General features: G+C 33.3%; 2 protein-coding genes across 2 annotated transcripts; one reads left to right on the top strand and one right to left on the bottom strand.

The window, feature by feature from the left end:
* Positions 1 to 4,054: 4,054 nt before the first annotated feature.
* LOC125496334 (uncharacterized) lies at positions 4,055 to 6,191 on the top strand. Its single transcript, XM_048641824.2, has 2 exons — positions 4,055 to 4,413; positions 5,686 to 6,191. The coding sequence occupies exons 1-2, from the start codon at positions 4,138 to 4,140 to the stop codon at positions 5,851 to 5,853; spliced, it is 444 nt and encodes a 147-aa protein (XP_048497781.1). The 5' UTR covers positions 4,055 to 4,137; the 3' UTR covers positions 5,854 to 6,191.
* Positions 6,192 to 19,997: 13,806 nt separating this feature from the next.
* LOC104907727 (hypothetical protein) lies at positions 19,998 to 22,394 on the bottom strand. Its single transcript, XM_048642765.2, has 3 exons — positions 22,239 to 22,394; positions 21,057 to 21,500; positions 19,998 to 20,371 (listed from the first exon to the last, which is right to left on the bottom strand). The coding sequence occupies exons 2-3, from the start codon at positions 21,483 to 21,485 to the stop codon at positions 20,177 to 20,179; spliced, it is 624 nt and encodes a 207-aa protein (XP_048498722.1). The 5' UTR covers positions 21,486 to 21,500; positions 22,239 to 22,394; the 3' UTR covers positions 19,998 to 20,176.

The raw sequence follows: 22,394 nt of genomic DNA on the forward strand, positions 1-22,394 counted from the left end.
GGCAAAAAAAATTACCCATTGGTCGGGTCGGGCCAAAATTCGGGCCAAAATTTTGTGCCCAAAGCCCACTATTTCGAGCCAAAATTAGCGGGCTTTTCTAGCTAAAATCGAGCCGGGCCAAAAATTAGACATAAAAGTCGTTTTGGGCTTGCCCAAAGCCCGCCCAAAGCAAAAAAAATCGAGCCGGGACGGCCCCAACGCAAGCCGAAAAATTCTGCCCAAAATCGGGCCGGGCCAAAATGTTCAGCTCTACCAATTATGAACAACCTTACATGTAGCCCCCCGCAACCCCCTTTTCCCTGCCCCGCAACACCCCTCTTCCCTCCGTTGCACCCCCTCTGTCCTCTAATGCGCCCCCTCTTCACTCCCCCGCAACAATCGTCTAAGGAAGAGCACATGGAGCGTGTCGCGGCTGCTTTGCGGTGGTGCAGCGAAAGCAGAAGAGGAGAGAGAGTAGCGAGGGTGGTAGCTCGAAAACATAGGTGAGAAAGGTGCGAAAATCATGGTTTCTTTAGGTGCGTTTTTCGACAGGGCAGGAGAGGGGCTGCGGGCGAGGTCTGTGGGATGTGTGTGCAGGGGTGTAAGCGCACTGCAAAAAGTCCAGAGTCCAATCCAGTCCAGTCAAAACTTGTCGGCCTAGACTGGACTGAATTTTTTTTGAATTGGACTTGGACTCAAGTTTTCGTGTCAAAATATTTTTGGATTGGATTTGGACTCACCCATTTGGAGTCCAATAAGTCCAATCCAATTCAAAAATATTTTTATATATAATATATATTTGATATTTATATATAATATATATTTGATATTTATATATAATATATATATATATATATATATATATATATATTTAATATTTATATATAATAATATAAAATACGGATTTTTCACCATAGACACCCGATAAATTTTTTTATTCACTATATACCCTCGATGTTTTCAAAATTCATCGTATACCCCTCAATTTCTTAATAATTCACCATATGTCCTTAATGATTAACGATTATCAACTTTTTGGTCATTAACCCTAATTCCGTTACCAAATACTAATTAACCCCTATTTGAGTCGTTAGCCTTAATTGAACACCATTGAAACACCACAAATGACCCCTTTTAGCTCTTTTCCTCCATAACTCTTTTCCTTCTTTTTTGGATCGAGGTGTTATTTCAATGCTAATCTGTTAGGGTAAATGAGTGAAATAGAGATTAAATAAGGTTTAGTAATGGATTCAAGGGTTAATGATAAAAAAAATTGATAATTGTTAATCGTTGAGGGCACATGACGAATTATCAAAAAATTGATGGGTGTACGGTGAATTTTGAAAACATCAAGGATATATGGTGAATAAAAAAAATTTGTTAGGAATATATGGTGGAAAATCCATATAAAATATGTATGTGAGTAATTTTATAGAATGGATATAATGAGGTTAATTTTTCAAATTCAATTATGAGAAAACGTTGTGAATTATTGAATCTAAATCAGGGGAAGAAAATAATATAATAATCGGACTGAACTGGATTCGGACTCAAGAAAAAATTATCGGACTAGACTGGACTAAAAAAATATTTTTGATCGTACTTGGACTCAATTTCTCGAGTCCAAAAAACTTTAGACTAGATTTGGATACGGCAAAGTCCAATCCAGTCCAATCCACTTACACTCCTAAGTGTGTGGGAGGGTGATTATGGTTAGGGTTTAGGGTGGGGGTTAGGAGTTAGGGTTTTGGGGTTAGAGTTAGAGGGGTTAATTAGGATTAATGACTAACGGAAGCTTGGCAACGTTAGTCATTAAGGGTATTTCGTGCATTTTGTTGAAATAGTATGGTTACCTGGTGTATTTTTTAAACAAAAAGGGTACCACATGAATTTTGAAATATCACAGGGGTACCTGGTGAAAAGAAATCGTTACATTAATATAGCACCGTTAGGTTTCTCTCTCTCCAAGATATCTTTACTGTATATTGACAAAAAATAGAGGTATGCAAGATGAAATCTTTATTATATAAGTGAAGGGAAAAGCTATGATGTCCCCCAATTGAATTACATCCTTACCCTAAAATAAAAAATATAACACAACATACAAACTAACTAAATATATATAAATAACTTTACAAATCAAAATTATTATTGTCCAATTAATGCAAATCATATTTCGCATTTGAATAATAAATGTAGAAGAAAAGGAAATTTCCATAAACGAAAAAGATGATGTTTTGAAATTTATTTTATTCATGTTCCATTAATTATCCAAATACAAAGTAAAAAAAAAATGATCAATGTTATGTGATTATGTCCAACCGATAAACAAACTCAAAATTCGTTTAGCATCTCTGGTTTCTTGATTAATGCATTTAATTCATTTAATTAGCGATTAATAGCGATAATATTATTAATGGGTAACATTGTATGTTAAAATATTGATTTATAATATATTTAAAAACTCACTATATTACTCAATATATAAAAACTCTTTTGTTTGGTAGAACATACATTAACGATCTTTCACATAGTTTCAACTCCGATTATATATATTGTTGAAACAACAAAATGTAAGTAACATATTTTCTGATGATATATATATATACACATTATATTAGTTTTCTAATAATTCAAGTCATTTAATTATAACAATGTTTTAAAAATGTTATAGACAATTATTCACGTAAAAAAACATCGAGAGATTTATGCCCTCTGTTTTTTTATCCTTCTCACTTTCATGTGCGCATCTTCCAATGTACCTCTTTGAACTTAAATATCTTTTATATTGGTAAAAATTATAACGATTGAATATTTAATTACTAAATTACTAATTGAGACGAATCAAACAAGACCCACATGACTATATATTTTTTTAATAAATTGAGAAAAATTAAGAAGATTCTCTTAAAGTATGAATAATGTCAAGATTTCAAGTGATAAGGATAAAAAAACAGATGGAGTACTACAGAATAAAAAAATCTACCAAAGAAAATCCAAGCACGCATCGCGTGCATGGAATGCTAGTAAAGACAAATATAAGGAGGAGAGAGAAAGGTGTGAGGAGATAGAAAGTTTGGATGTTTAAAATGTTATTAATGGAGGAAGGTGAGAGGACCGGAGAGAAAAAAACCTAAATATGTTAGTGATTGATCCCTCAATAGTTTTGAGGAAAAAATAAAATTCAAACATTAAAAGTATGTGAGGAATTTTCCAAACGAGATAGATAATTTGAAAATTACGTCAAACCTCATAATACCTTAGAAAATTTCCCATTAATTAATAACTAAGTTCAAATAAGTAATACTCCTAAGTCCTAACTAATAATCTTGTTCATGTACTGATGTAAGTAATAAGTCAAACCTCCAAAGCAACAGTTGGAGACCTAAAATACTCTCGAGCGAGAGTAATGCAAGAGTCACAATTGAATGTGACTCTTCGAAGGCTCATGAGCAATCCGAATCAATAGGAGATCGTTGGGATTACTCGCCGTTGGTTGTTCGTTACCCGGATCGTGAATGTCATCCGCTTGTTCTACCACTTTTATCAGCATTCCGAAGTTCGAATCCACCACCACAAGCACTGATGACCAGCGACGTCCCCTTTCGTCAGTGTATTTGTATTAGTTTTACTTATTTTGTTTTTAGTTGGAATGTACAAGCTCATGAAGCTCATGTAAATTTATTTGTTTGGTTGTATTTGCATTAGACTGTGCTTCAACTTTTAATTAAAATAAGATTTCTCATTGTAAAAAATAAACAGTTGGAAACCTGAAGTTGCTCATATACTTCTAAGTTCTAAATATCTTCCCGTCTTACAATTGGGGTTAAAAGTGAAGCATGCACTGTTTATTAACCAATAAAATGTATAAAAAGACAAAATCTTATCACTCAACATATTCGAAATTCACCTCTTTTGCTCTTCCGTTCCTACTTTGCTTAAATTGGTCAACATAGGGAAAGACATAACGTATGTACATTTCCCATGTTGATCTCATGTCATAGTCATGTGTCAACAACTCCACATTAATTTATAAGATTCTTCACTTCCACCCCCATAACTCCAACCTACAAACCCTTCAAAATTTCCAAGAGCATAAAGTAAAAACTCACACTTTATTTACTTGAATCCAACCCCCTTTTCTCTGTCTATCAAAAAATGGAAGAACAAAAGATTTGCAAAAATAGTAACACCAAAAGCTTGTCAACTAGACCTAGTAATAATAATAATATTACAAGCACAAAAAAATGTGGTGCAAAAGAAGAAGTAAAGCTGGCTGCTTTAGTTATTCTTCTAAAAGCTAAATTGAGATCAGCTGATATGCCATTTACCATGCAAGAGCGTGCTTTGTGCTTCACTAGATCTTTCCTTGATGCTGCACCAATGAATAGCACCCGCCTCAAACCTTCACCACTAGCTTGTGCTCTCAAAAAGGTCTTTTTCTTTTACTATACATCTATGCGTGGCTAGCTTCAAATTTTAACTTATTATATAATTTATTTTTGAAACATACTCCTTTCCATCCCAATAATTAGACGGTAAATCTTCATTGAGAAGTAAGAATTAACAATATCATATGACATCTTATAATACAATCTTTTCATTTTGTACTTTTAATAGTTGTACTTTCTAGAATATTTTAGAATGAGTAATTAGACATATTGATAATCCAATATATATTTTAATTAACTGGAGACTATAGATTAGACAATGGTATAAAGATTATGAAACAAGGGGAGTAATTTTTAGTACTTACTCGTTTGAAATCCTCCATTTGCATTGCCATACTTTTTTTAAATATATATATATATATATATATATATATATATATATAATATATATATATATATATATATATATATATATATATAGAAGTGAGTTCATATGAGAATGCATAGCTACATGAGAAATGAAAATGGATTTTACACGCTATAACTCTAATGAACAAGTGATGTAACTCTAATGAAAGAGTGATGTAACTCCAAAAAAACAAAAATAAGAAAAAAAATTCGAAATTTTTTTTTTTTTTTTTTGGGTTTAAATTTTTTTCAGGGTATAACTCTGATGAACATGTGTTGTAACTCTAATCCAATCGTGTGGTTGAGATTTATTCTCATTTCTCATATAAGGGGCATTCTCATGTGATCCTGCCTCTCTCTCTATATATATATATCACGGTCTTTAAAGTAAAACTACTACATTAAAAACACGAATTTAATCATTGGCTATATTATCTAGTTGAAGAAGCTTTCTATATTAAATATATACCCTCATTGTTTCTTTTTTGTGTTATTTTTTTTAATGTGATCATGAAGGAATGTAAAAATATGTCGCAATTTTCTTGTATGGATTCTTACATGGCTTGCATTACTATCTCCACAATTACTTTATTTTTGTCTATTAATACTCGTACTAGTTATTATGTTATAGCACAAGGACAAATGGATATAATTCATCATTTTTGTTCACTAATTTCTACTACTATTGTTGTATTCACTTGTTAAAAGGCTATATACTACACAAGTTAGGTGAAGACGTACACTCAACAAAGAGAAAGGTGGTCTATCCCATTCTAATGTGAAATTACAAAACCAACCCTCTCCATTTGTTTTCCACGTTATATATTTTTCTAAATAGCCTAACTCATTCAGATGGTGCATAATCCTTTATTCGACTTTTAATGTTTGTAACAAAAATTGGTGGCAGGAATTTGACACAAGGTATGGAGCAGCATGGCATTGCATAGTAGGGAAGAGTTTTGGGTCATATGTGACTCATTCCAATGGAGGCTTCCTTTATTTCTCTTTTGATTCTGTTTTTGTTCTACTTTTCCAGACACGAGTTCATCTACTTGCTAGTACTTCTCATGACTGACTCCATCATCGATTCATCGTAGAAAGCTAAATCAATGAATGCTTAACTACTTGTCTACTCTAGCACGTTCATTAAGTTAAGCTAGCTTATGATTTTAGTAAATTTTCTGTAATTTTTTTTATATCAAGCTTGTTGTAACTTCACTATATCACTGGATCAGTTTAGAGTAGTTTTAGTGGATTTCAATATGTCATGAATGTGCATATATGATCTGTAAGTTCTATTGACTATCAATTTAAGAATAATATCAAACAATAATAGAATATCAAATAATAAAGCAGGAAAGAACACACCAGAACTTTTACGTGGAAACCCAAGAACTGGGAGAAAAACCACGAATCTGCACTAGGAAGGAATCGATGAATATTCAAGAAAGATTACAAAAGCACTCAAGAACACTCTCTACAGCTTTTTCTCTCTCAAATATGTGTTTAGAGATGATGAATTCTCATAATCATAAGTAGGGCTTCTATTTATACCCTTATTTAATGATAAGAAAAACCGGAAAAACACATTACTCGGCTCGACATCCCGCGGGCGCGGGGTCCTAGCCCGCGGGCGGACAGAACACTGATGAAACTCGTCAGTTTCGTCAGTTTTTCGTAAAACCGTCATAACTTTCTCGTTTCTCACCGGAATTGGACATATGACCTATCATTGGAAAGCTCTCGGAACAAGCTATCACCTCCACTTTGAATCACCTCAAAATCATTTATAGATGGAAAGATATGTCCATTCAAAGTTAGCCTTATGTCCCAAATGACGTTTTCCTTCTACGGAACCTCATCTCCACACTCATACACCTCCATGAGCTTCATATACTACCATATACCCAACATGATCTTCTATTTCTATCAAATATCTTCAAATGTTCTGAATCTGTTACTATTCCATCTTAAAGAGACCTCTAGAAATGATTAATAAAAAAGTCATATATTAAACATACTAAGACTAATTCTAACTTTATAGGGGTATCTTCTCAGAGTAATCCACGACTAGAATCTTAATTTTTTAGTCAAATAATTCTTATATACTACCTCCGTTTCATATTTGTTGCAATATAATTTGATATAAAGTGTGAGTAGAAAATTTGAAATCGTTGCAAATAATAATAAACAAAGGTAGTATTAATAATTTTGAACTAAAAATTAAACTCCGCGTAGATTTTTCTGTTCTCTACTAAAGATGTATGAAGTATGATCATATAAATTTTATTAGACAACCTAGCTTTTTACTTTTATTTTTCTCAAACTTAAGCCTATGTTTAGTTCACCTGAAATTTTCTGATTTGAGCTTATCTGATCTGATTTGAATTTATTTTTTCTGATCTGATCTGATCTGATTTACAAGATCTTATCTTTTATAAAATATATTATTACTATTATATTATTACTTTGTAATTCATTATTATACAATACATTATAAGATCTTATTTATAGTATTACTACTATTATTATCATTTTATTTCTATTACAACTTTTACACAACTTTTATTAATAATAATAATTATTATTATTATCATTATTATAAGAACAACAACAATAATTATTATCATAATAATTATAATTATTACTAAAAATATTTTGTATTTTTTTTATCTTTCTCACTTAGAATCTTGACACTATTCGCAATTAGAGAGAATCTTTTAGATTTTTCTCAATATATAAGAAAAAATATAGTCATGTGGGGTCTTGTTTGATTCCTCTCAATGAGTACTTTATAATATTCAATTATATAATTTTTACTAATATGTAATGAAAGATATTTAATAGTAATGATGAGTTTCTAAATATAAGCATGATCTGATTTGAAATTATTTTTTCCGATCTGATCTGATTAGATCTGAAATAAGCAAAAATAAGGTGAACTGAACATAGCCTTACAAGTAAACTTATGATATTATATCACTTTTAAAGGCTCTTGTATAATTAACTAATCAACAATTAGGCGTTGTCAACTAGTCTTAAAGTAGAGTTTGTGTTGATTGTGTATAAGTTTTTCTCTTAGGAGAAAAAGAATAGATCATTACATAGATACAATATATAGTTCCTGCAAGAAAATTCATTTTGCAATGCATCATACACAGACCACAGTACGATATGAATCATATGATTGGCAAGAAATTGAAGCAAGATGGATGAAAGAGGAGACTGGCTTAAGTTTAAGTTAGTGACAAGTAACTCACAAGGTCTGGTAATAAAATTGCATGATGTAAACAAAGTTTGACCATAAAATACAGTTACAGGCTCTCATGATTGGCTACGTAACGTTAGGAGGAGTGGGGAAAGTGATAAAAGGGTGAGGTAGGTGTAGGTGTAGGTGTAGGTGTAGGTCATTCATTAGATTTTGACTATTTTCTGTTTTTCACTTTTAGGAACTTGGACTTGCTGAACAATTCAGCACACAAACACAGGCTTGTTTGTTTGCCTATCTCAGCACGCATCAAAACTCCATGAATGAGAGTACTGATCATTTTATATGGACGACGTACCACTTTCCCCCTTTTTTATTTATCTTTTCTTCTCTGAAGATGAGCATGGCTAATCTCGATTCTCGAACAATTATGTTTTACTCTCATAAGCTTATTTCAGAGGCACTTCGATAAATTGTAGTGTTTGAAGATATAACATTTATAAATATAATACTACCTCCGTCCCAAAATATAGTTCCCATTTCTATTTTGGGAGTCAAATTTTAAAAACTTTGTCCAAATATTCTTGCTAATGTATATAAAAAAACATATTCATGAGCGGTCTTGTTAAATTCGTCACAATGTATAAATTCGTAATATCAACTTTTTATATTTTTTACTAATAAGAAATTGAAGATTTCGTAAGTCAAAGGTACGCCTTGAAGACTGTACAAAATGAAATAGGAACTATATTTTAGGACGGAGGGAGTACAATAGTTGTAAATTAATACTTCTTCCGTTTCATATTATTTGAATGTTTATCTGTTTACGCTTGTTAACGCATAATTTTGATCATTAATATCTTTAATTTTTTATAGGAAAATTTTCAAAAGTTGATATTTTGAAACTATATATATGTTGAGATGAATCTAACGGAATCCCACGTAAAAAGATTATTTCTTATGCTGAATTCGCAAAACACGGTCAAACGGGAGTGGATAAATAGTGTGAAAGTCAAAACATTTCAAGTACTTTTGAAACGGAGAAAGTATACAACATTATTGATTTGTCTATACATATGAGAGTAAGTATGATACATGAATACATAAACATGTAATGGCAAATTGTAAACATCACTGAAGACATACATAAAGATCCTCCTCAAATCTTTCAACAATTGGAGCATCAAACACATCTGTAGAGAAGTAAAGAAGACAGTAGATTGGATAGTCAATGTAGAACAACTAATCGACTCTTTTTTCTACAAAGAAGCTTGTAATAACCCGTTGTTAGACTCTATCCTTGTAAATGATGATTAGGAGTTCCCCTCTTGCGGAAGGTTCCTAATTTTCTTTTTCCTTAATTACCTTAAAAGAAAAGTTACATATACATTTTTTTAAAGAAAAAACAATATCAGTGTTTGAAAATACAACATTTATGAACTAGAATAGAATATTTGTAAATTAATAGACAACATAGCGCTAATATATGCTTTCTTGTAATATATTAGTTCGATATTTGGCATTTTCTCCAATACAGGCAAAGATTTTCTTTATAGAACACTTGCCTTCTATGCATGTGGCACATGTGTCGATTGCTTGGGTCTATTCTTAATTTCATCTAAATATAATTTTGTAAGTGTAACTTATAATCATGATAGTAGAAACTAGTATAATTTATAAAGCGTTTAGAAATAGTGATGAACATTTAGATGTTAATTTTTATAGTGAAATTAAATTTGTAAAAGTTTTTTTTATTGACTAACCATTTTTCTCATTATGTTAAATTACTCTGTTAATACTTTTTTAGTGTACTATTGGAATTTTAAAGAGACACCAATACACAACATGACCCCATTTTGATATTAGGAATGGATATAATTGTAAAATCTAAATATGCAATTATATATTTAGCTAAAGACAAAAAAGACTTTTCATAGGAAGGGAAATCATAGCCCCTCCTTGCCTTATATAATAGAGATTTGATCTTTCTTTTAGGTTTTTAAAATTAAATCGGTTGAACAATAAAAGAAAATTAAACGAAATTATTTAGGAATTCTTATTTATGTATCAACCTAACCTTTTGTGTTACTAAATCATTTCACTTTGTTAATAGATGAAACTTTTCATTTTAATGTAATACTTGATTGTGTATTGATTGATAACGTGCTTGATATAATTTTCTCATTTACTTTTTCATCATGAATATATTACGTCTTGTGGTCAATTGTTCCTTTTCTCGATGGCTCACTTGTTACTTGATTGCGTTCAATATTTTAGGTATTTTTATGCTATATTTAAGTTTGACTTTGTTTTTTCGGTTTTTTCACCAAATGCCCCTGAGTTTTCACGAAATTCACCAGGTGCCCTCGCACTTTTGAAAATACACGGGGTACCCCTCAGTTTTACAATAATACATCCAAATGCCCTTAGTGACTAACGGCGTTAACCGCCGTTAGTCATTAACCCTAATTTCTATTTTAAAACCCTAATTAACCCTAACCCTAACCCTAAATACTAACCTTAACCCCTAAACTTAAACCCTAACCCTCCCACCACCCTCACCCCCACCCCAGCTGCTCCCCCTCCCCTACTATCCCGCAGCTCCCCCACCCCTGTTGACAGTCCCACAGCGCCCCCACCCTCCCTCATTCCTGTCGAATCCCCCACTCTCCCCCATTTCGGTCGAATCCCCCCACCTTCCCCATTGCCGTCGAATTCCCCCACCCTCCCCCATTCCGGTCGAATCCCCCCTGGTCAAATCTCCCCCTCAACCGCTAATTTCCACCGCTTCTAGGTTCACTTCCACGAAGAAACGCCGACGACAGCAGCCTTAGAGTGACGAAGAAACGCCGACAAGGGGAGAGGGACTGCATGGGTTGCGATGGTGGAGACTGTGAGGGTGGGGGTTTGCGGCTGTGAGGGTGGGGACTTCATGACTGCGTGGGCGAGGGGGTGGGGAAGGTGGGGGGCTTCCATGGTGGGGAGTGGGGAAATCGACGGGGGTGGGGGAAGGGGGTTGCTGGGGTGGTGTCAGGGTGGGGGAGGGGTGGTGGCTAGTGGTTAGGGTTAGATTTAGGGTTAGGGTTAGGGTTAGAGGTAAGAGTTAGGGGTTAATTAGGATTTTAAAACAAAAAATTAGGGTTAATGACTAACGACAATTAACGCCGTTAGTGTAACACCCCAAAATTTCAAAGCAGAAGATAAAGAAATAATAATTATAGAAGTATAGGACGATGGCGGAAACATCGTCTTCTGGGAATGTCACTACTACAAGAAATGTGTTTAAATATCTAAGTGATAAAACCAACATAAATAAATAGTATAAATAAATTAAATTGATAACCAAAAGAATAAACTAACTCTAAAATTTAATATAAGAGTCTAGGCCTAAAACATCTAACATTTTAATGCTCACAACTCAACCCGAGCCCACAACCAAATAAGATTCTCATCAGCAAATCCTGCAAAAAATATACAACAAACATACACAATCAGTGGGGAGTAACTAACAGCTCTCCCAGCTCAATTAGGATCCATATAGGAGTTATCAAGCATTAATAAATAAGTCTCAATCAACAAAAAAAAATGTCAAACTGAACCAAGTAACAATCAAAAGACAGCTGACAATTTAACGTGATTAAATAAGGTAAATCATGAATAGTAAACTTAATATAAGCTTACAAGATCAATAATATAAGCCTCCATAGTATTATAAATAGCTTTTGAGAAAGAGCAGAACGCTAGTGGATCGCAACCCACTTCCTAAGGTTTGTCAGATCGAAATCTCCAGACAGCCTATGAGCTTACGTTCCCTACTGTCTGTGTCTAAGAATGGCCAAACTCCCGATGCAGGATAGTTGTAACACCCCGATAATTCTCTTTTTCTAGAAAATACTTTTATAATGAATCTAGAGAATTACCCAGGCATTATCCCCCGTGTGAAAACGTTTCGGCTTACTCAGAATTTTGCAGCGGAAAACAATTACTAACATAAAATCAACTTTATTAAACTTATGAAACCAAATGACAATGTCAAACCTAAACACACCAACTAAATAAACTTCAAACTTAAGTAAAGATGTTCCTACGAAAACAACTTAAATAATACTAATGTCACAAAAGCCTCTCCATTCCAGATTCCCCAATGGTATGCATCTTCGAACCTGTAATGTCAATGCTTTCTTGACTCTGCTCCCCGAAGGATCACCACAGGATCAATAGGCAAAGCCATGATCACAACACAGACAAGCACGTAATCAGCAAAGCTGAGTACTACATATCAGACATAAATAATCCTAAACATGATACTACAACAAAATAATAATAATAAGCATATAACAAACTGCAGATGACTCTTACTGAACTAGACTCTAAACTTTTATTTCTTCTTTAAATGGAATAGTTATGGGACGAGTTGTCTATACTGAAGTAGGAGATATGGGAGCTACCACATATTCCAATTGACCTGCGATATCGAGGAACCTTTGAGCTAAAAAGGAAAGGTGATCAATCCAATCCTAGGAAAATACATATCACGGCGGACTATGTATCCCAACCCTTAGTGTCCAACTCTAGACGTGCACCAGTCTAAAGTCTATAACCTATCTCGTTTCACTTTACGTTGCATTCATTTTTATACTTGTGTTGACACCAACCAAGCACATAACACTCACAACTAACAATCACATAAACATCACAAAACTCCTTTTTAATCTTAGAATCAACAAGTGTTCACAACTTATCATTCAAGACTCTCTTAACTTCTTTTATTCTTTACTAACTTGCCTGTTGAACCTAGCCAACAGTAAACTGTACCTTTTATAGGTATAACTCATATTACCAAATAAGATCCACGGTTCTTATAAATAAATAAATAATCTCAAAGAATCTATGTAACACATGATTCCAACTTACTTACATTAATTCACTCACGAATTAAACCAAAACTAAACTTATCTGCTTGCATCAAACTTCCATACACAAACATCATACTCATACATATTCTTAGTTTACATGTAGCACACAGGCAAGTAACATGTAAAGCAATTTCAGTAAATCATATATATGAACAACAAGGTCCTATACATGATACTAAAAATAAAAACATCCCTAAGCATGTTTCTAAACCATATAGCACGTAGACTATGTACGTACCTTGTGTAAACGAAAACGATAGGCCACTTTTACTCTCTAAAAGTCCCCTACTATGAATTCTCCGCCTAGAAAATAAAATAACAAAGTAAATACTTTGAACAAAAATTTACAGCAACTTTAAAAACGTCCCAAACCCTTTTAAACGTCTTTAAAATCGTTTTTATGTATTAAACTTTCATTATTTTTAATCCCTAGTATAGTACAACTATTCTAGTGATTAAAAATCATTAAAAACCTTAAAATACAAACTTTCTGAAATTCCAGCATTATAAAAATTTATAAACCTTCTGAAAATATTTTAATGCATATAAAAATCATATTCTAATCAAAACTCATATTTATACTTTAAATATATAGTTTCTAGTGATTTAAAACCCTAAAAACCATATCTTTCATAATAAAAACTGAAAATAATAAATCTGAAATTATTTTTTTATACATATGAAAACCGAAAATATTTTTCATATAAATATAATTAAATCATAAACATGCTAAAACAATAAAATAATGTAAAAATTAATACTTTAATGGAATCTTAGAGAAGAAGAAAAGAAAAACAACCAAAACAATAAGGAGGAAAAGAATCAAAAGGAAAAAGGAAGAAAAAGAGTAATATACCGAATTCGCGAGTGAAATATGGCAGCAGAATTGCGAAACTTGCAGAGGCCATAACTAATAGAATAAGAATCGGAATTGAGTGATTCTTGAGCCTAACTTCAATAACTTTTCGAGATCTACAACTTTCAAGAAGGAAGTTTTGGCTAAAAATTAACGGAACTATGAGAAATCTGGCCAATCAGATTCGGGTGAAAGAAAAAAACGAGTGAAGAGAGGAAAAAGAAAAGTCACGTGGAAAGAGGAGAGAGATATAGAGTGTGTAGGGTAAAATATTTGGGTTTTAGGATATTTACATAAAGGTTAATCCTTTTAGGTTTAGGAAAAGAATAAGATTTAAAATGATTTGATGACTAATAAGATGATCAACTTAGGACTTTAATCATCAATAGGACTCTTTTCCTTTTTATCCTTTTAGGAGTTTGATTCCATTAAACTTCTTTTTAAATAAATACTTTTAATACTTAAAGCTTTATTAAGACATGCTTAATTAAAACATTTTCAATTTTATTAAGCTATGAAAATATTTTTAGTTGACTTTTAAAAATAGTCAACCCTTTTTAAAAGTCAAATCATTTTCCAAACTCATTTGGATTTAAATATAACTACATAAATATTTTAATATATTTATGAAAATCCTTTAAAATGTGGGGGATTACAATAGTACCCAGCTCAGTACTTCCCAACCTCTCAGACGACAACAATTAACCCAGGTAATACCCCTAAATCGCAACCTAGGTGGTTGGCATGTTCTTCACCGGGGACTACATCTATTCCACCGGATATCTTAATCTCAATAAAATATTTCCACAGTCAATAAATACAATAATTTATTCATCAAATATGAATAATAAGGATGCCCTTCAGGCCTTACACCTAAAATCAGCAGAAACTAGGATCGCAATCCAAGAGTCTCAGTTCAACAATATTTATTCTTCTCAAAGTAATAGTAATATAATACTAATAAAAATCATTTCACCCAACTGAAAAGAATAAATCTTTCTTCAAACATAAATATACACCAAAAAACAAAGTATAAACAGATACTCCAACTACTACACTCTCGTTGTCTGAGTTTGGGTACAAGGTTAATTACAATGTTAGTCATAATACCCCTGGTACATAACTCTTGGCGATACGGTACTAAAGACAGTATTATTCTCCCTCGAGTACTGTAACGTCGACAACTTAGATATTGATTTATAAAACTACAATATTATTATTATAATCCCAAAATCATACAAACAACCAAACCATCATAAAATAATTAAAACACTCATAATATAAATATATGATAATAATAAGAAAAAATAATAATAATAAGCTCATGTAAGCATGCATATAGCAATAAGAGTAAATCATCATACCTGCATACATTGACACATAAGTATACATAACTATAACACCAAAATCTTATACATCTGATACACCAGTATACTTGAATCATATCTAATCATTCAAACAACCCAACATCTTACAACACCATAACTACTAAGATGTAAATAAAAACCGTAAGCTTGCCACACTACCATGCTAATACGGAAGAAGCATCACTCTTAAGTTTGTGGCAGATAATAACAATAGATAACATGTCATGGACATGAATCTTCCTCAAGCGACTTACACCGGCAGGCAACAGATATTCATACTCTCATATTATAATCATTTTGATCATACTTAAGCAAACCAACATAATAGGCGCATAACAACATGATTTACAATGTCTACTAACCAATATGTAAACCATAAAGACATGATAAAACAAAAATTCTAACCATCAAACTCTAGCAAGGATAACAAAATAGTAGAATTAGTTTCCTTCCACATAACTATCACTCATAAACATTTAAGTATAACAAGTATAACATCAATAATATGAAACTTTAGCAACCCACAAATCTTAACATAAAATTCAACACAACTTAGATATTAAGAACTAAATAATTCCTAAATAAATTCTAATCGCACTAGGTTCGCCGTTAGTTACCTTTGAAGACCTCCAATTGCTTGCATTTTCATCACGTACTGCTCTGCTCCGATCTCGATTCCCGTGAATGTGTAGCTCTGATTTAAAATCGCTCTGGTCATAATGAAGGCCCATATGTCCTAAACATGATTTCCAAATTTTAGGGCGATCCAACGGTTCGATCTTCCGCGATGATCAAATTCGCGAAGGTACAACAGGAAAACAAAACCGGGTGACCCGTCTGATTGAAACAGAAACTGCGACCAATTCTTCCAGTATCTTCAAAAACTAATGACACTACGAGCAAGATCTCTCCGAGTAGATGAATTTTGACTACTCACACGTCCAATTCCGATAAGAGACGAATGAGATATGGGGCAAACAAGATGAGTGTGCAGAAATGGCCGAAAATGCGAGAAGGAAGAAGGACTCTTTGTTTTTCTTTGTAAGGCTGGCGTGAAGGGAGTGTGCAGCAAAAAATAATGTGATGGTTCATATCATAAAGCAAAGGTTTAATTGCATTAAGATGGGTTAATGGGGGATGGCTCTTCACCTTTTGGTGGTTACAAAGAGGGATAGATAGAAGATGCTAATACTATGCTTAATACTTCTCCTCTAAATTTTGGACAACATAAGAAGGATATGGGATTGCAAAAGAATTCTTTTATGTTGGTCGACCCATATTATATACAACACTTAAAAACTAAAATCACACGCTACTTAAATTTATCGAATTACTAACTACATGATAAAATAAATACGCACATTACATACACTTTAAATTAATAATCACAACAACATAACACAATATAAATGATTATACACTTTAAAAAAATAGTTTTTAATAATAAATTATTTTATTTTAATAGAAAATATCATTTTAATGTAAACAACACCAAAAATAATGAGTGAAAATTACGTGGTGTTACTCACTAAGGGTATTTGGGTGTATTATGTTAAAACTGAGGGGTACCCCGTGTATTTTCAAAAGTGCGGGGGTACCCGGTGAATTTCGTGAAAACTCGGGGACATTTGGTGAAAAAACCGTTGTTTTTTTCCCTATTTTTAGTAGAGTAGTTGATTTAGTAACGGTGTGAGGTCGACATGTTTAAAGAGCGGAGCTTAACTTCTTTCTCTTGCCCCTTTCTTCCTTCCCCCCGAGGGGTTAGGTTGTATTGTTCCACCGAATGCCTCGAATGCTTGGAAAGGTATCCTCCAAATTAAAACATGGACATACTTAATAAAGGCATGGGCATGGCTGTAGGGAATGGTGCGAATACAAAGTGTTGGTATCACAGTTGGAATGCTGAGGAGATCTTGTTGGCAGTGGCTACGGGAGATCCTCCGGCTGAGCTGCTTCAATGCAATGTTAAAGACGCGGGACTCGAATAGTGGGTGGAAGTATGAGGTTTTTGCGGATTATCTCCCAGCTTCAACTCTAAGCAAAAATTGCGTCCTATGAATTGATTGAGGATGAAGATGTGGTAGATGAGGTGTTTTGGAATGGGTCTCCTTCTAGGGACTTTTCTTTAAAATCTGCTCTGAAGGTTATAAAGAATGAGACGAGTCCTTCAATTCGTGAAATAAAGGGGTGGAGGACTATATGGCGATTGCAAGTACCTCAAAGAATTTGGTTCTTCTTATAGTTGGCAATTCAGGACAAGTAAATGACGAATGGGAATCGGTTTGTGAGGAAGTTGACTGAAGACCCTAGAAGCTTTGCGTGTGGTGATGTAGAGGAGAACATTGAGCATATTGTTCATTTGTGCCCAACTGCACGGATTGTATGGCGTAAGTTTGGGATGAAAGCGGAAGATCCGGACTCTAGTTTAAACTTTCAGGATTGGTTGTTAGCTAGTCTGAGTGGAACTTGTAAGGTGTTAGAGGACGGGTGAGATGTGATCTTTGCTGTTGCTATGTGGTGGTTTTTAAGGGTGAAAGTTCGGTGTACGGTTTGGAGTAGAGCCTAATCTAATCCAATTCGAACAAAATTTGGATTTCGATTTTCCAATCCGAATCCAAACCAATTAGAGTTTGAATCCGATCCAATCCAATCCAATCCAAATTTTCACACTCTAGATTATGGATCCGATCCGAAAATTTGATTTTTTAAAACTCTAGTTTTTCAATGAAAGAAATTAAGCATAACATCAGTCTAATAGATTTAGAAAATGAGAAATTAAGTGTTGTTAGTGTTTTAGGGGAAGGGTTGGAGTGATACGCCTATTGAGCTATGGACTAGGCTTTTATTTAAAAAAGTCCAATTTAGTACTTAAGCCCAATCCAGATACATAATACAATGCATATTGCTATTCGGTTATATTGGATTTTTGGATCTAATTACATTTAATCCAATCCAATCCGAAAATCCAATTTTTCAAAAAATCTCAATCCGAATCTAATCTAAACATAGTTCGAATCCGTCGATCCGAATTACTAATTTGGATTGGATTGTATTTTGGATTTTATCCGAATAACTTTCACCTAGTGGTTGTGGACGGTTTCTGCGTTTTCGATGTTGACAGAACAGTAGATTGAGTACGATGTTGGACATTGCCTAGAATAGTAGAGGAGAAAGAAAAAGAAAAGAAGATGTGATTGTATGTTTTTGTGTTTTCAATGAATACCAAAACACTAGTATTTATAGGGAGAGGAAAACCTCAGAATAATTGTGGTAAAAACAGTCAATAAATGGGAAGAATAATGGCAGCAGTTCAGGAGAGAAATTAGGAAAAAATCGAAATATTAAGAGAGAGATTAGGATAATAACGGTAACTTAAGACTGATAAAAACAATCATTAAATGCTGACAAATAATTGACCCTAAAAGATAGTAAAGTTAAGTTTATTCCCCAAAACCCATGGCCCATGGCAATGGCCCAGACCGGGCAGCTCGCGTAGTAACACCAATCACCACATACCCACTAAAAGTCTTAACTCTACACAACTCAAAGGGTAAAGGAAGAATAATGGTTATAAACCTTATTCTTCCCTTCTATTCTTTAAATGTGGGACAAAAGATAAAATAGACTCTTCATATTCTTTTGAAGCAAACTTTGAATTTATACTATAAACTCCAACAGTTTCTTCAATTATTAACAAACTACCACCTAGTTGAAAGATGTAAGAAATTCTCTTAAACAGAAGAAATATGATATGAACGTTGAACAATTGGGTACTCATCCTAATTCTTTCACCGTTAAATATGGTAGAAGATGATAAGTCAAAGGAGTATTAATCCTAAGAACCGAACTCACAACTTCAGCAAAGGAAACAATGCCAAAAGCCTGCATATGGCGGAGTTAAGAAACAACCCAGTTGTTTGGAATGTGGCAAGCCCAATCACTTCAAGAAGGATTACAACATTCTGTAAAAAAAAAAAAAAAGAGCAAGAAGAATGGTTAAGGTGAAGAAGACAAACCAAGCCAAACCCAAACCAAAGATGGTAAATACACAAGTTTCACTTTACAAAATCTTTTGTGTACAAGATGATTGTTCATGGTGAATCAATATAGGAGCAGCAAGACATGTATGCAAGGAGTTGTATCTATTCAAGACCTTCAATCAAGGAGGTTAAAAATGAAGTTCTTTAATTTACAGGGGAAATGATTTTACGGCTAAAGTTCTAGGCGTAGGACAAGCATAATTAGTTTTAAGTTCTAGAAAACCTCTTATTTTAAGAGATATATTATATGCTCCGGAACTTAAGAGAAATTTAGTCTTGGATGCTACCTTGAATGAATTAGGTTCTAAAATGGTTTTTGAGGCGGATAAATTTATATTATCTAAGGGTAGTGTGTTTGATGGCTTATGTTATCTTTATTTAAACTTGGTATAAGTAATGCTAAGAAACTCTTTGTATGTTGTTCATGATAACTCTTCTCTATGGCATAATAGATATGATCATGATACTGTAAAAAGTTGTATTCCATGTCTACTCATAATTTAATTCCTTATTTTGATCCAATTATAGAGAAGTGTAAAACATATATATAACAAAGATAACAAGAATTTTTTTTCCAAATAATGTGAAAAAGGAACGTAAACTTCATTGCTTGATTTGGTGCAAGTGATTTTCATAGCACTCCTTCATTTAAAAAATAAGAAAAATATAATAACATTTATTGATGATGATCATTCACGATTTTGTGATGTATATTTGTTATGCAATATTTTTCGTCCGTCCAACGAAAATAAAAGAAGCTTAGATGTGTATCCTTTAAAAAATTGAAAGGAGGACTAATTAAGAAAAACAGTACAACAAAGAAGACTAGGAATTAGGATAGACAATAATATTATTATTAGAGAATATATCTTCCTTCTTGGTTTACATAAGCACGAGGATTATTATCGTAAACATACATAATACATATACTAAACAATGCATTATAGATAATGCAATTTATTTAAGTCGGTAGTAGTTCCTCTTTAGATGTTGATATGGTGTGATCGGCATTTATTCCTGGAAACGATCAAACATAGCACCAATCAAAGCCGCTTTCTCGCCATGATCCTTAATTTCAGCAGCAGCTGCTGCACCAGTATTACTGTCCCAGTAGCGGCTTTTGCTGCCGGATGCATCCAGTTTTTCTTCAATCTCTTTCCAATCCATGTTCCTTAACTTGCTTGGATCACCAGCTTCCACATACACCTGCAAATAGATTAGTTTGAAGATGTATAAAAATGTTACATATTCTTATGTTTTGATTTAATTAAAATAGTGTGCTAGCACTCAGTCTACTACCTCCGACCAATCTAATCTATTTACTTCATTCCTTTTTAATTGTTACGCTTTTTTTAAACTGTTTTTATTAAATTGTTACATTTTCACTTTATCTATATATGTGGTAACATGCCGTATCATCTATGATGTTCGGACTCGGGTATCCATGTATGATACGGGTACGTGTCCAAGTGTGTGAGTCGGCATTTTTTTTGTACTTTTTGAAATTTTTTACCCAAAACAAAGTGTCTGTGTATCCCACCTATGTTCGAGTGTCAAGGATCTGACAGGTTTATTTGACGTGAAATGAAGATTGCGAACAACATAGCATATCATATTTACTCACGTTTCTACCTGATTTGGCCTACCACCCATTTTATTAACTCACTTCAAACCATTTTACCTATCGAACTTTTCTCTCCCTTCCAATAATACTTTTTTTTTAACATATTCCAAAACAAAATCAGCTTTTGGTACACTTTTATCATGCTTTTTTATGCTTTGCCTATTAGGTTATCCCTCAAATTAAATGAGGCGTAACAATTTAAAACAAACGGAGGCAATACTTCCTAAGTTTCATGCATATATGATATATGTAGCCAAGTTAACATACCTTGCTAATTCCGTTAGCATGGTTCTCAGGCTTGTACCAAGCCAATAGGTAGCCAAGACCAGGATACATCTTGTCGAAGGTACTATATACAATTGCAGCCTTGGAGCCTACAATGACAGGGAGAACGATAGGTCCCGACCCTTGCGAAGTAGCACCCTCGTGTATGAATACACCGATAGCAGATTGCCCATGAAGTCTTTCAGGAGGGTTGGCTACGAAATGTCCCTCTCGATTATGGGTTTTGGAAAGCACTAGTGGCCTAACTTGGACATTCTTCATAGTACCGGCAACCAAAACTAACTGCTCTTGGCTCGCCTTTACATTGTTGCTTGCCAAGTGATTTTGTGCCTCGTTGATTGCCTCAGCTATTGCTACTTTCTCCTTCTCATTGAATTCAACCACACCCTGACTTTGTTGCGCAGCTGCCATCGTTACCTTAACAACCTATTACAACGTCACAAAATCACCCAAATTACTAGCATTCAATTTGTGTAGTTCAAACATGAGTTATTGACAAATAAAAATGGATATGGTTTATGGTCAACAAACAAAAAAAAAGTGCCCGCACATGTTTAGAATAAAAGAAACCATGGTTACTTGGTATTTTTTTTCAAAACTTTCCTTAATTATATTTTTGGCATCTTTAGATATACAAATATATGTTTTTATATGTTCAACGACAAAATTATGGATGTACAAACATATTTTTTTGGATGTACAGAAAAAAATCATGGATGTACAATATCTAATATAGATATACTAATGGATGTAAGAGGTAAAAACCATTATGGATGTGCAAATTAAATATAGTTTTTGGATGTACAAAATAGATTTTCAATGTAAAAAGTATAATATGAATGTACTAACATAAATTTTTTGATATAATTCGTGTAAGATACAAAAACCATTATGGATGTGCAAATATAATTTATGGATGTACAAAAGAAATCATATGGATATATAAAATAGATTTTGAATGTACAAGACACAGACTACGCAGGAAGGTTGTAAATTTTTTTTACCCAAAGCTAGCTTAATCAAGGTTAAGCTTTTTCTTTTATCTTTTAGTTAGTGACTCTAAAAGCTTGTTCAGTAGTGAACAGTTCACCATATAATCTAATTCAATAAATAGCAACAATAATTGACAAACAATAAGAAAAAACTGACGAAAACAACCTATACCTGTAGACTGTAGTACCGCAAGTAAATCAGAGAAGTTATGCTTTGCACTGCAGAAAGACAAGCGGTGTCACCAATGGTATTTATAGAGGGAAAGATAAGAAGGTAGCGCACTCATGCATGAATGTAAGACAATGTAAGTCTCTCAAATGTCGTCAC

This window comes from Beta vulgaris, chromosome 4 (assembly GCF_026745355.1).
Source record: "Beta vulgaris subsp. vulgaris cultivar EL10 chromosome 4, EL10.2, whole genome shotgun sequence".
Taxonomy (NCBI): domain Eukaryota; kingdom Viridiplantae; phylum Streptophyta; class Magnoliopsida; order Caryophyllales; family Amaranthaceae; genus Beta; species Beta vulgaris.

What these genes read in the sequence shown, in the direction of transcription:
- LOC125496334 (XM_048641824.2), top strand. Translation starts at nt 4,138, where the DNA reads ATGGAAGAACAAAAGATTTGCAAAAATAGTAACACCAAAAGCTTGTCA. An exon ending in TAGCTTGTGCTCTCAAAAAG is followed by an intron (nt 4,414 to 5,685) that starts GTCTTTTTCTTT and finishes AATTGGTGGCAG; the next exon opens with GAATTTGACACAAGGTATGG.
- LOC104907727 (XM_048642765.2), bottom strand. Translation starts at nt 21,485, where the DNA reads ATGGCAGCTGCGCAACAAAGTCAGGGTGTGGTTGAATTCAATGAGAAG. An exon ending in ATGCTAACGGAATTAGCAAG is followed by an intron (nt 20,372 to 21,056) that starts GTATGTTAACTT and finishes ATCTATTTGCAG; the next exon opens with GTGTATGTGGAAGCTGGTGA.